Source organism: Anas platyrhynchos, chromosome 1 (genome assembly GCF_047663525.1).
Source record: "Anas platyrhynchos isolate ZD024472 breed Pekin duck chromosome 1, IASCAAS_PekinDuck_T2T, whole genome shotgun sequence".
Taxonomy (NCBI): Eukaryota; Metazoa; Chordata; class Aves; order Anseriformes; family Anatidae; genus Anas; species Anas platyrhynchos.
In genome coordinates, this window is record NC_092587.1 from 153,896,109 (window position 1) to 153,910,663 (window position 14,555).

Here is a 14,555-nt window from a genome sequence, read left to right on the forward strand (position 1 = left end):
GTAGACCTCAACATGTGAATCAAGTGCTGTTCTAAGGACTTTTGTTTCTTAAGACTACAACTTTCCATACTAATTGTGATATGACAGTTTTGCAGGAAAATAACAGATTTTGAAAGAGTACAAAACCTTGATGCTGAGACATTTCAGTGGTCTTTTTTTGAAAAAATAAAAATACACATTTTTTTAAAAGTGCAATTGTCCAGAAGGTCCTAAAGGATTTTAGAAAAATCCAAACACTTAAACATGTCGTCCTTGAAAGCATGACCACTGTACAGTTCACCACTAAAAACTTTAGAAATTGAACTTTCATATTTTTCTATTTAAGGACTTCTTCTCTGGAGGCAGCCGAAGGAAAAATAGATATTAAGGAAGTTAAGAGTCATTGGAGTATTGGCGTATGATTATCCAACTTCAGAATGCATACGAAAAGCATCTAATAAAGTTGAGCTACATTTTGAAAACTATTAGAGCAAACACTTGTGCTCTAGATATTATAATTAAATATATACAATGCTAACTTTAAATAATTAATACTCTGTAATATTAGCAGTGCTTGGATTATTGACATGGTTTGCCTTCCGTAGAGTTTTTGTTGGTGTTGTTAAAGTTACACTGCTGTTTCATATTTTTAACAGTATCCACAAATGGATCCAGGAGCAAGTTCTCCGATCATGCGGTTATGTGAAGAGGGGAGGAAAAATGTAGATATTTTTCTATGGATATTTAATTTTATTATTGGACGTGTGTTTTTCCATTGTAATCTTGCTTTATCAGGAATTTTGTAAATGCCTTTTTAAAACGCAGAATAACATTAATGTTGTTGTTTTATAACAGCCTTTCCCAAAAAAAGTCTAGAATCAGTTTATGAGCAGTGATCTTCTGCAAAATCTGTAGTATTTATTCCAAAAATATAACTCGTACTTCAGGTCCATGAAAAGATTTAAAATTTAAATGCATTAGATACTAATAGCAGAAAGTACTTTTGTTACCATCTTTGCATTGCTCCTCTAGTTGTCCAGTTCCTTGCAACCCTGGAACCTCCTTTCATCTTCCATCAGAACTTGTCTGATAGAGTTTCTGCAGATAAGCTTTTAAGATTTTAAAAAAGGAAATATATATATGAAAATCAATGTTAGATACACAAAGTGAATGCATAAAATAATTGGAAAAGTCAACTATTAAGACCCAAAGATGGACACGTTTGTTTTGGAGGAAGGAAGAAAGCTTTTACTGAGAATTTCTCTACCTGAAATCTTAATCGGCCTTGTGAACGCTTAAGATCATGTGTGAATGAAATTAAAGGAACTAATTGGAGTATACTCTGAAGACTAACTGGAGACAGAACAGGCTATTACCCCTACAGTTTTGTAGTTGTGGAGTGAAATATGCTCCAGTAAGAGCAGTTTAATGCAAGAAGAAACTAAAATCCTCTGAACTGTTCTTCAAAGGCATTGCTCTCAACAGATTGTGAGTCTTGCCTCATCTGTCTAAGTATAACCTTGTGAATAGTCAGCATATATCAAATGACTTATGGCTGTGTGGTGTGTTCTGAATGCATTTTGCAGTCCTTCTTTAAGTGACAATGGCGTTGTGGTTTCCGCAGTTTTAATTTGGGAACTATTTCACAACCTGATATCTCATTTGCTGTAAGGATTTCCCATGTTTTTCGGTGTAAAGCATCCCTTTGTTGCTTTGATGACTCACGTAGCTGTTGCCATTTCCCTATCTGGCTGTTGTTTTTTTTGTTACTCTGCATTTCCAAAACATTAATTCAAGCACTCTTCTGCTTGCAGTCCCCTTCTGTTTGCCTTCCCTTCTCATCGGCTTTGTCCCAGCTGAGTCAATGTCATAAGGTGCTGCTTGGGTTATTTTTCTGAAGGAAAGTCTCCCCTCCCCACTACCTCAATATCCTCTGTACCTCACCTTGTCTGGCTGCATACCTTGGTTGTGCTTGGGTGGTATTCTGTTCTTAAGCATGCTTGTTTGTGCCCAAGAACTTGTGCCATGCCACAGTGAAGGGGAATAGAAGAAGAAATGTTGAAGGAAGATGAAGATGAAACAAGGAAGGCAGCAAATGATGGAGAGGGAATGTGCAAACAGCCAATCTGCACAGGGCTAAAATTCAAATCAATACGTGCCAAGCTCTTGTAATACCCAAACATCCCAGGTTTGGCAAATTCTGGGACTGTTACTACCAGCTAGTCTTTTGTCAGTGCTGTCTTGCAGCTCCTCCCCAGGGCCAGATGGAGAGAAGGCTCCTGATCTCACAGCCCCGGTGTATTTTGAGAGAAGGCTCCAGGAGGTGCAGAAATGAGCGTGGCGTCATTTGAGCATTAGCCCTCTTCCCCTGCAAAGCTTTTACTATTTCTGCACCTGGTAACTGGAGCTGTTGGCACATTCCTGTGTTTCTTCCACCCTCCACCATCGTTTTGCCTGCTTATCTTTCTTGCTTACATCTTTGTAACTTCCTGCTCACTGTGCAGCAAAGTTCATCCACAAGCTGCCTTTCCTTCATCTTCAAATCATCTCTCAAGATACACCAGTATCATCGTAACCGCATTTATCTGCAAACTGACACGAGTTAAACATCTGGGTGGAGAAACTCATTAATTCCCTGACCCCTTTGTTTTCCCTCATTTAAAAAAAAAAATAAAATAAATGAGAAGGCACACATCTTGTCTTGCAACTTTATGTTCCAGCTTACTGCTGCATCTTCCCTTTGCTCTTTGTTCCTTTTACAGCCGATTGTGTGGGTTTCCCTTCACTGACACAAGAAACTCTTGAGGGAAGGGCACGCCGCTGGCTATGTGATTGTCCAGCATGCATCCTAGTGGCTTTGCCTCCCACTTCAGATATATTAGGCCTTCTTTGGGAGTTTCTGTCATGCAAATAACAAATGATAGCATTCTCAGGAGCCCATTGTTACAGCCTGCACTCTCCTATTTTTGCCTGTTTATTTATTTAGGCGTTCAGACTGCTGGACAGCTGTAAATCAGAGCTTCACATTGAAGTCTATCTTTGAATTGAACAAAGACAAAATAGACTGTAAATTTTAGTCACTTTTGCTTGAATGATTGCTCAGAGAAGCCATTTTTTTTTCCCTCCTTGATGTGTGTGAAATTCTTTTCTCTGTTTACAAAAAAGTGAAGAAATGTTGCTGTTAGCATAATTCGGTTTCCCATTCTAAGTTTGTTTCTTATTCTTTAAAAGGCATAAAAAAGAGAATTTTATAGGGTCATACTGGATTTTTCCTTAATTTTGAGCAATGTAAACGTCAGCATATGTTTTTAAGTAATTTAACCTACGTCCTTAGGTAAAAAACAGCATATGTTTCTCAAGTAATTTAATCTACTTCCTTAGGTAAAAAATCTCCAGCATTCAGCTGTCAGGGATTCTAGGGGGATGAACTGAAGCTATACTTTTATACGAACATTAAAAGTTCTTTGGGTTTGATTTATACACCAATGGTGTTTTAGTGCAGTCGTCACTTGCAGCTACTTGCTCCTCGTATGATTTTCTTTTTTTGTTTTTCAGGTGAAGCTTTTTAATAGTTGCCCAGTAGAGGGGGTAGAGTAAAGTCAGATACAGCGCAATGCAACTTTTCACAGTGCTTAGCATTTAATTATTAAAATTTCTTTCTTTTAATGTAATGAATCTAATAGGCAGTAGAGAAGAGGTCATATTTTATCTTTTTCTTATTTGAATGTATATTATACCCCACATTTCCACTTCAGTGTTGTTAATTATAGTTTGGTCTGTAAAGAAGTTTACATTATAGTGATTTTTTTCTCCCCTGGAAGCTGATGGCCCAAAGAAATGCATTGTCAGACTCTATCTAGACTCCTTTGGACAGCACTTCTTGCTCGAAGAAAACGCTTGGGAAGTGGTTGTTGCCTTCAGCTGTTCTGAGACAAAAGATTTTTTTTGCTTGTTTCTCAGGCGAGATTTGCAAGGGGAATTTGATGCCAATCACAAAACTGAAGGAGGAGGTGAAGTCATCCCTCCTTATACCCTACAGCCCAGTCCTCAGGAAAGGATCCATGCCCCAAATTAGGGGAACAAAAAAAAAAAGGATTTGAATCCAGGTGAAGTCCCTCCCATGCTGATTGCCGTAGCCTTCAGGCAAACACTCATTTGCCTTCTTCCGCTGCCATACTTGCTCGCTGATTCATCCAAGGGGAGAACAGCTTCGACAGGCATGACTGAAGGAGGCCTGCTGCAGAACTGCCTGCAGAGGAGCAATTACATGCTCACCAGAGAGGTGGGTGACCCACATTCTGTGGTCATTGAGAATGATGCCTCCACTGCTCGTGGAAGTGTCCTGACCCAGGGCTTTGGCCGTAGGATGACAGGTCTCCCAGTATCTTTTTCCTCTGAGGTTTTGTCAGTGATACCGGGTCTCATTGTTCCCAAATTTTCTGTGATTTTTGCTCTAAGATGTGGCTTAAATTGTCCTAAATTAAAGCAAAATTTTTGAGTTTGTGAGGGAGATGTTCCTTTCTTTTTTTTTTTTTTTAATAACACAGAAAATTTTAAAAGCAAATGCTTTGATTTTTGCATAGAAAACAAATACACAGAGTTCTAATTTTCTGGTAGTTCTACCAGCATTTCTCTTGGGTTCAGTTCAGTAGTAATGAATTTACATGTGAGATGGGAAAAAGAAAACAAAAACATTACCTGGTTTCATCCTGTTGCTATTTCTGGCTAGCCAAACCTGGAGGTTTGCAGTGGCTCTTTGAGTTGTTAAAAAAAAAAAAAAAAAAGGCAAAAGGTATTTCCAGACTCATTAAATGTGTACATATGGAATGAACTTTGGAGAGAGTCGTTCCTGGCTAAACAATTCACATTTTCCAGGAGAGGAGAGAAAGAAAAAGAAAGCAATGCTAAAGAAAAGAGAACGATCGAACCAAAGTAGCACACCAAGCAGAAGATGAGCGTTTTCAAAGTCAGATGAGGACATAAAATGCCTCTGCTCTTTGAGCTGCCCAAAGACTTGATCCTCCAAAATGGATGGGCTAGATAGAGGCCAGAAGTCCTGGCTCAGTTTTCCGGACAATAGTCTGTATGGAATTCCCTTCCGTGGCTTCAGAAAAGGGAGAAAACAGAGTACATGGGAGTTGTTTTCTTCAGTACGTGGGAGAGCTTCTGATTACATCTGATTGGTAAAATATAGGATAATACTTGTTTTTGGGATGGTCACTCTATCAGCCACACTGAAGATTTCAGGAGGGAAAAACTTTGTATTCAGTGACGTTCTACTTGATTATTGTTGTGTTAGACTGAAGTGTTGATTTACCCCATCTAACTTTGATGCCTAAGAAAGAGGGGGAAGGATGGTAAGAAAATCAGCAAATATGAGCAGATTTGCAGGAGCTTTGTGAATTTTTTTTTGCCTGGTACCTTTCTGAAATGCAGTATATAAAGCCTATTCTGATACCATCTCTATAGGGTTCCTTGATACCACAGGAAACCCACTTTCTGTTGTTGGAAAACCTTGCCAAAAAGGTGGTTTGTTCTTCCTTTTTTTTTTTTTTCGTTTTATCCTTGTATTGATGCGTATTGATGTATAACCCCCCCAGACCTGAAAGGAGCTCTAAAGTACCTCTAGTCCCGTCATGTAAAAATTGAAACAATAAAATGAAATATCAGAGCTATCAGTCCATCCTGATTTCTGATGTGTTTAGTTCAACCCATTGAGCACCTTAAAACAAAAGCAGCAAAGCAGCAAGTGGGTTTATAACAGAAAGAACTGGACAACACAAATGGTCTTTCACAGGTGGATGTGTTTGTGGTTTAATAGATTCGTAAAGAGTTTAATCATAACCTGGCATGGAAAAAGTCTGTATAGGCCTGTATTTCATATATATACTCTACCAGGTTTCTATTATGTTATGCTTTGTCACGTGGTGATAAATTTGCATCTGCAGTAGAAAAAGTGTAAATCAATAGGAAATTCAGTAGATAGGGTGCTACTTACCCACTGGTCTTGAAAAAGACGTTCAGCATTTGCAAGGAGTTACTTTTTTTTTTTTTCCCTTCAGGAAGGAAAGGGGGAAGGTGTCAACTTCTGTTGTAGCCCCTCTTCTGTATAAATACTTATTTTTTAACTCGGTCTTGGGCCTTATCTTGTTAATTTCTGCTGTATAGTACAATATAAAGTTGTGTTTTCACGTATTTTGACAGGACATTGCAGTTGGTGGCATGGTTTTAGTTTTATATTTTTTTCAGTATCCTCAAATGTAGATTTTATTCATTAAACTCAGGAGAACTTAAAATAGCTCCAGTGAATGTGTAAAGGAAAAAAAAAGGCAGAAAATATCCAGAATTTAAATTGTGGAATTGTTAGAACTTTGTTCCAGCAACCTTCATCCCAGAATACATATGAAAAAAATTAGAATTACTCTGGGAGGGAAGACAGGGAGGCAACGTGTGCCACATCAGATGCCCGCTTTCATTGTCATTCTAATTACGAAGTGGCGATGTGGCTTTGTACTTGGGTTATAGGATAAAGCAGTGTTATATAGCCAGAAGATTGTTACTTTAAATGATTCCAATACTTTCTTTCACAGTAACGTAAAAAATAAAAAGCTATAAATGCCAGCTACTGTCACAGGAGCTGATATTACACTGATCAATATTTCTTAAATTGCTAATGGATATATTATCCCAGATCTATCTTGCTTTTGTAAAATAAATTGTTTTGTTACTGAATAGGGTGTAGCACTTAAGCTAAAAACGTACCGTGAATTCTGTTATGAATGCTGAAATGAGAGCTAACATGGTTAGTTGGTAATGACATATAATATGAAAGGCAAATGCAGTGCAGAAAGTATTTTGAGACTTTGCATGAAATCAATTTAAGAAAGAAGGAAGGTTACAGTTTTTTTCATAGAGATTTTTTTTCTCTGTATGCTTCTGTTTTTAATGAAGAATTTACATACGCTTTCTGCATTGTATCTTAAATGGAGAGAGAGACTTTCGCTGGTGGTAACTGATGTTAAAACACATGCTTTTCCGACATCGGGAAAGACAAAACCAACAAATTAACTGTGCCACATCATTTAGAAAAGGGATAAGTGGGACTTGGATGGAGCACTGACGTTTTTTGATTTTCTACAAGCAGGGTAATTCTAATTGGTAGCTCATTGGAGTCCTGAGTGATTCTGGTGGACTGGAAAGCTCAAGAAACAACTGAATAGTTGGGATTGGTGTATGTTTTCTAGTATTGTAGACATCTCCATTATCAGTAAAAATAGAAATTCGTTTGCAAAGAAGCCTGTTTTCCTTTCTTACCATCATCAATAGTTACCCTTTTTTATTTAAAACTTACACTCAAAAATAAGAACAATCACAGCATTCATATTTTCTTCTCATTTATTAAGCTGTTTTCATGTTTGACAGCATTTGTGTAAAAAGTCCTTTTCAAGTAGTAAATTAATTTGGATAGAAAGCATCCCACCTGAATTTATTATGTGCTGGCAGTTTAGATAAATGGATATTATGATCTCAGCATATTTTGGCCCAGCACCACCGTGCCTATTTGCAAATGTCTGAGAAAGTGATAATATTCCTGTCAGAGTCAGGCTGCTGAAGGAAAAAAAAAATGGGGTAGCATTTCTTATTTATATTTATAGGATGCCTGTGGGGAAGACAGTAATGCTGTATATGGCAGTTTATGTGGACATGTGGTGCTAAACATACATTAAAAAAAGATAACAGACCTATTGACGTTTCTTTGTAGAAATATGGAAAAAAAGCCGGAGTAGATCTGTAATTGACAGCTATGCAGGAGATGCATTTCCAGTTTTCTTTCTGAAGAAATATTTCACAAACTTACGATTCCTTTCAAAGTCAGTAATCCATCTTTAATTACTTTGTTGATTTCATAGTTGTATTTTACAAGGTTGATGTAATGTCTGCTTCCTGCCAACATTTGATATGGACAATCCACTTTTGTCACTGCTTTGATGGAATGGAAGGCTCCTTGTAGTTACAGTACTTTTTTCCCCCCCATTTTTTCTTTTCCTTGTGTGTGTATGAATTGAGCATGGGTGAAGACTTATCAGTCACTGAATGCCATAGCTTAACAGCAAGATAGGCGGGGAGCTGTCGATTTATGCTCCTGACAGAATGGGAAACGTTCAATGTAGCTAAACTGGTGCATGTTTAAACAGCCTGCGCAGTCATTTCTTTTATTCCCACCTTTGAGCGTTGTTTTATTACTATACATGCATGTCTGAGGATTATTTTACTGCCATGTGTCTGTTTTAAAATACTTTGGTTTTATAGTCTGTAATTTGGGCTGTTAAAGTAGATTATTTCTCTCTTTAGGGGAAGTTAACGCCTTTACCTGTAGCTCATCTTGTCAGAAACGTAGGGATGGTCTGTTGTAATGCACCTTCCCAGGATGGAGAATGATGACAGCACCCTAAGGTGGTCGCCCTGCTCTGCGTCCCTGTTTCCAGCACCACTCCGGAGCCTGCTGTCAGCAGAGCACGGTGCACGGGGGCTTTCTCCTCCTTGCTGATTAAAGTAGGTAGCTGTGAAGTGCAGTCCCTCCAAATTAAAGTTGCCTTAAACCAGGAGAGCGTTTCTGTGGCACGACTGACTTGGAGCAAGTGTGCAATCACAGTTAGAGTCGCAGTGCACATTATTTGTGCAGATATGACTAAGTACCTTATTGAATCCGTTCCTAGCGGTGCAAGCTGCTTGCAGACAGGTTTCTGCTCCTTTGCAGTGGGGAGGAGGAGATAATGGTGTTTAATTCGTCACTTTTTCTTCACGGGGACTGGGCAGTGGGGAAGCATCCCTGTCTTCACTGTTACACTAGATGAAGAGATTTTAAATACTTTTTTTCCCAGGGAAATGTGGTGTACTTGTAAGAAGAAGATTGGTATTTAGACCAGTTGCTATGGAGTTGTCTAGATTACTACGCAAAGCAGTATTTATTAATAAAATGTGTAGCGAACTAAAGTGTGATACATTTAAAATTGCCTGGATTGGGGATTAGCCTGAGCTCTGAGGGGGGAAAACGTTCGAAATGTGTGCACCCGTGCACGCACACACACAAGTGGCAAAACCTTTCCATCCCTAGAAGGTCCTGCTCTTCAAACCTTTTTCTTTTCCAAAGAAATGAATCAGTGGACTAGAGAGGTACCGAAGTATTTCTGCAATGTATGGGGAAGAAAGTGGGTAGAAAGGCTTTGCAAGGTATATAAAACCAATCTGGCCGCTTTATTCTGTTGCATAGAAGAATTTCAGTGAATGCAGCAGCCAACAAAGAATACTGGAAATGCCAAATACATTTAGAAATAATGTACAGCAGCTCTTAGGGTCCTTGATGCTTGGAATTTAGGTTGCACAATAGCGAATGCTATTGGTGGCATTTGGCTTTTCCTGTGGAGGATCCTAGTTTCTGATGTAAAAAAAAAAACCTCCTCTTCTCTGGTGTTTACATCACAAGTGTTGGTTCAGTTTGGATTATATTTCTTTCATCATGAAGTATGTATAAACATTTTAAGTAGGTGTGGTACACTGTCAAGTGTTTTCATTATTTGGATGATAGGTTTGAACATCGATTCCAAAGTATCAGCAGGCACCTGCAGCAGCAAAGTGGGTATATCGCACCTGAACACATTCTGATTCATGCAATTAAAGCAGTTTAGAGGGTTAGTAAGAAAAGAGTATCACTTACTGAGGTTAGATGTCTTTTTCATGGAGAACAAAAGAGTTTTGATTCTTTCACTTCAAGTTTAGCCTAACTATTGTGTAGTGGAGGAGGTTTAATGAATCATTGTTTAACTTTGATACTGCCAAGTATTTGACCATTAAATAGTCTCAAATGTGTACATAGCACTTTGGTGACAGACTCTTATTTAACTGTGATTAATTGGCATTGAATAGTTATTTAATTACTTTGGAAGAAATCTAACAACAGTGTGTGTTCTGATTAAGTTACTCGATGTAAAAACAAACAGGGAATTGTTGAGTAGAGCACGTTCCCTTCTGCAGCTCGCTACTGACACAGCACACTAAGTGGAGGCTTGAGAATGGTTAAAGCAGCAGATCATATCTGCAAATCTGGATGCTGTTGTAACATCAGCATTATCAGCTCTTGATTTTTATTTTTATTTTTATTTTTTTTTGTAGCTGTTTAATGAAATTTCAATCGCCTTACAACTTTTAGACTTAATATTTCTTTTTTCCTTTTAAAGCTCAGACTGAAACTCGCTGGGATAAGTAAAGGGGGCAAGCATTCAGTGAGCTGGAAGATTTTTGTGAATTGAAAATACCGTCTTAGGTTTAAGAAATACTAGCTCTTGGCATGTATCACTCACTTAAGGAAAGCTCACTTGAGGATTTATTTAGTTAGTTTTTTAAGTATTAAGTATTGTGTGAAGATGATGTTGATAGTCTGTGAGTTTGGGAGAACAGGGTATTAGAATCTTTGCAGAGATTATTTATTTATTTATTTATTTAACATGAGTTGTGCAGATTCTGTCCTTGAACAGCAGGTGCAACAGTTTCTTTGGTCTGAAGAACCATCTCCAGAAAGTTTGGTTTGCAAATATGGTAGAAACTGTAGTCATAACTGCAAGCATTTTGAGTCCTGACTCAAAGTGACTCCTGTAACTTTCCTATCTGGAAGATTTTCTCTTGCATGGTTAATAATGCATAAACACGCCACTGATGTGCTGTGCTTCCAGTAAATGGAAACAGTTGTTTCTTCATACCTTGCAAAACAGACCTTATTTACTTGTAGACATCCTTGTAAATGTAGCAATTGCTCTCAATGCAACACCATGATGGCTGTGGGGTATTTTGTGGGTATTTCCAAAGTACAGCACTTCTTGGATCTGTATTGCTCTCTCTGCTCTCTTGTGTTGGAACTCGCTTACTTAAGTGGGTTACCATTAGCTTTCTTCTGTGCAGAACATGCTAAATAAAATGCCAGTTCAGTTACATCCTTATTGACAGGATCTGAAATAAATTTCCAGTCCTGTGTCTTCCCTTATACACTCAGTGCGATAATACTATTGAAAACAAGCATCAACAAAAATAGAAATACATGGCTTTCTTTTTATTGCAATTATCACCGGAATAACAGCAGCATCATGAGAGGGAGAGGCAGACCTCTTAGCAAGAAACAAGGTGTTTGCTTAGACATAATGATTTCAAGGGCTGTTTTCTGGAAATACGATATGCAAACACTAAATAGACTGTAGACAACTTTTTTTTTCCAATAACTTGAAAATTCTAAAGCAATAAAATTCAGCCGTCAGAGGTTCATCTCAGTATTTATTTGGGAACCAGCTGATTCATGTTCCCCATGTTTAAACCATTTTAATTGTATGAGGTGGATTGTAAAAGGTTCCACTATTCTCAAGTTTTGTCTTCTGTATACCATTTCTTCTGCTCACTCATATTTTAGTCCATGTCATTTTACAGAATTACTGTATTTACATTTTAAAGAGGATTAGGCAGATTAAAAGATGTTTTCATGTTTTATTGATAACGTCAGAGTAATTTCTACTTTCCTAGTGGTGGTAGCTTGTAGCTCTGTCAAAACACAGTCTGTGGAGGCACTGAATGAAATTGTTGAGTGTAACCGTGCTTAAAGGCGATGGCCAAAAATACAGTTTGGGCAATTAATTAGCAACTTGATGACTTGTGGGATCTGGCGTAATTGTTGGTGGATACATGGAGGAAAGAGTAAGACCAGAGGAGTACTGAGACTGAGCTCACCAAAAGGTGAGCTTGTGTCACTGTATTCCTCAAACTGTGTCACCAGAAGAGGTAGAAGAATTACCACAACCACCCCTCATGTGCAGAATGAATGCCAACATTAGGCACTTCTCATTTATATCTGTCTTGGCTCTGATCAACCAAAAGTGCCAAGACAGATCTGTAGCCTAAACTTCATTGTTGCAAAAATGAAGCTTATTCAGGAAATGGTGGAGGATGGTCGCAGCTTCCAAACAACTGCCAAAACCCGAACCCAAACTCAACACCTGCAAAATTCCTCCTTGAGCAACTTTAACTGGTGATCGATCAGTAGAGATCTCAGGTAGGGGGAGAAATGGGAACTGAACTCCAGGATGCTGCTGGAAGTGAGAGTACAAAAGAGTTAAATTGCTTCTGACGGTTAGTGAGCACTTTGTAATGGTTTATCCCCTCTAGCCCCTATGGCCTTTTCCTTGCTGTCCAAAGGAAGTGTAAGCACTTTCCTAGGAAGGAGTTAGGATGTGCTGTTCCTCAGGAGGGACTGTGGGGGTGAGGAAGATGGTGCTCGCTTCCCCGGGGCACTGGTAGTGACCCAAGCCGTGCCCTGGCTGCAGGGTAGCCCCAGTGACATCGCGGCCCCGGCCTAAGCGACAATGGCGGCCATGGCCCACTGCCATGTCAGACAGCCTTCGCAGACCAGCTTCTTATATTGGGCTGCCACTGCTCTGCAGCCGTGGCAAATAAAACTTCTTTGGGGTTAAAAGGTGAAGGAAGAGTTTAAGACTGAATTAAGTGAAGATTTCCAGGCTGTGGGACAGAGCCTTTCCTCCTGTGTGCAGCTTGTCCTCGGTGCCTCTCATGGCATTTCACCAAGGGGCTGGGCACTGCTAACCTCCCCTTTCTCTGCCCTTTGCTCTGTAACATAAAATGAGGCTGTTCAGGAGACAGGACGTTAAAATGGGGATAGAAAGCTGATATCCTCAGCCCAACTACGCTGCCACGTTGTTTCCCTCATCTGCCCTCCAAGACAAGCCGCTAAGGGAAACCCTTCCTGAAGGAAGCATTTCACTTCTTTGGATGATAGATCTTTTTGCCAGTGAAGTCGAGTTTCTTTGGAAAATAGCCTGGAATGTGATATTTAGAGATGTTAAGAATTCTTAGCTCAAGCATGTGTGCAGGGTGTGCCTACTCTTCCATGGGCAATCTCCAAGTAAGGGAGTCACAGGAAAAGGACGCTTGAAAAAAAAACATTTCCTTGGTTTTCCTTCTAATATATCTATCCCTTCATAACATAAATGAAATCAGTAGAAACTGATGAAAGTTTTTGCTGAATCTCGTGCTGCTGTATACCCTTCCTCTCTGTGTGCAATGGCTATAAATGGGGTGAATCCTCCTGCTGCCTGCTGAAGGAACTGCCTTGGGAAGAGCAGAACAAACTGTTCGCCACCAGCATCTTTCTTCGGAGTCATGTCCCAGGCCTGAGGAGAGGATTGTGTTGGATATTGGCTGGTGTGGAACAAAAACTCCTTTAAAAAAAAAAATCAGTGTTATGCAACAAAATCTGTAATTCCAAGACATCTATGAACACAAAAACAGAGTGACGGTTGCCACAGAAGTTACTTCAGTAGCTTCAGTGTAGGCTCTTATCTCTGAATTACGTCTCCAACGTACTGCATAGAAACTTTAAAAAAACTACTTTCAGTTTAATGAGCTCCTTTGAAAAAAGAAAAAAAAAAAGTCTTTTGTTGCCAGTGAAGTGAATGTGTTTGTACCAGTTAGAAGTAATAATTGAATCAAGATATATGCAGATAAAAAAGCAATGCAAGTGCATGTATGGGCATTGCACACCTTATAAAAGGACAGATTCCCATCCTTAGCTTAGTTTCTTTCCTGGTGAGTTGAGGCATCAATAGAGAAAGATACTAATCCACTTATGGGTGGCAGTGTTGTGACTTTAATTATTAAAGAATTATTGCTCTGATTTTTTTCACTCAAGTAGAACTTGGGAAAATAGAGGAGTGTAAATGCTTCAGTGAGAGCAGATTAAAAATTGTTTTATTAGTTCTAATGAAGATCAGTATTGTCAAGGTTTTGAATAAGTATAAATATAAGGCTGCGTGGAAACAAATCTATCTCAAATTTTATTTCAGAAATGCCTGCGATTTGAATTCACATAATGGTGAAGGGATGAGAACAGAAATACTAAAAAGGATCATTCAGATCAACTATGATCTATCTAAGACATACATGCATGAGTGAGTTTCAGTCAAGGGCAGGAACAGATTGTGACTGATGTTACCTGATGAAACTCGTATTACAGTGCCTGTACTGCAAACCTCTTTACCTGCACACATTGAACACAGAAAGCTTTTGTGTTTTGCCTGTTAAATTATATTGAACTATTAGCTTAAACTGCTAGAAAAAAAATAAAATCAACTTTCAGGTAATATTTTGTATTTGGGTGAAAGGTATTTGTTAAAAAGTATTCTTCTTCAAATACATTGCACTGGTTGTAAAAGATCTCCTTCCATAATATTTTCAAAAGGTGTCTTTTTATCTTTAGATTCCAGCTGTTTCCTTTTAGCTGTTACTAAACTGGTAAAACATGGTGTGTTTAAGATATTTTGATCTTTCAAGGAATCGTATTTACCTTTTTTTTCCCCCTGTTTTTTTCCCCAACTCTATTTCTGTAGGAAGAATCTTAAACCGTTTCTCAAAAGATATTGGCCATCTGGATGACTTGCTTCCATTGACGTTTTTGGACTTTGTGCAGGTAATTCAGTTGCTTCTGAACTGCATGCTGAATTTAGATTCCTGTAAGCTTTGGTGAA

The 14,555-nt window shown here is 38.6% G+C and overlaps 1 protein-coding gene across 1 annotated transcript in view; it reads left to right on the top strand.

Moving 5' to 3' along the window:
- ABCC4 (ATP binding cassette subfamily C member 4 (PEL blood group)) overlaps positions 1 to 14,555 on the top strand; it is a 148,121-nt gene that overhangs the window by 66,288 nt on the left and 67,278 nt on the right. Inside the window, exon 20 of the mRNA XM_027443227.3 lies at positions 14,418 to 14,497. Coding sequence (XP_027299028.2) covers positions 14,418 to 14,497 — 80 coding nt within the window. The remainder of the gene's footprint in view (positions 1 to 14,417; positions 14,498 to 14,555) is intronic.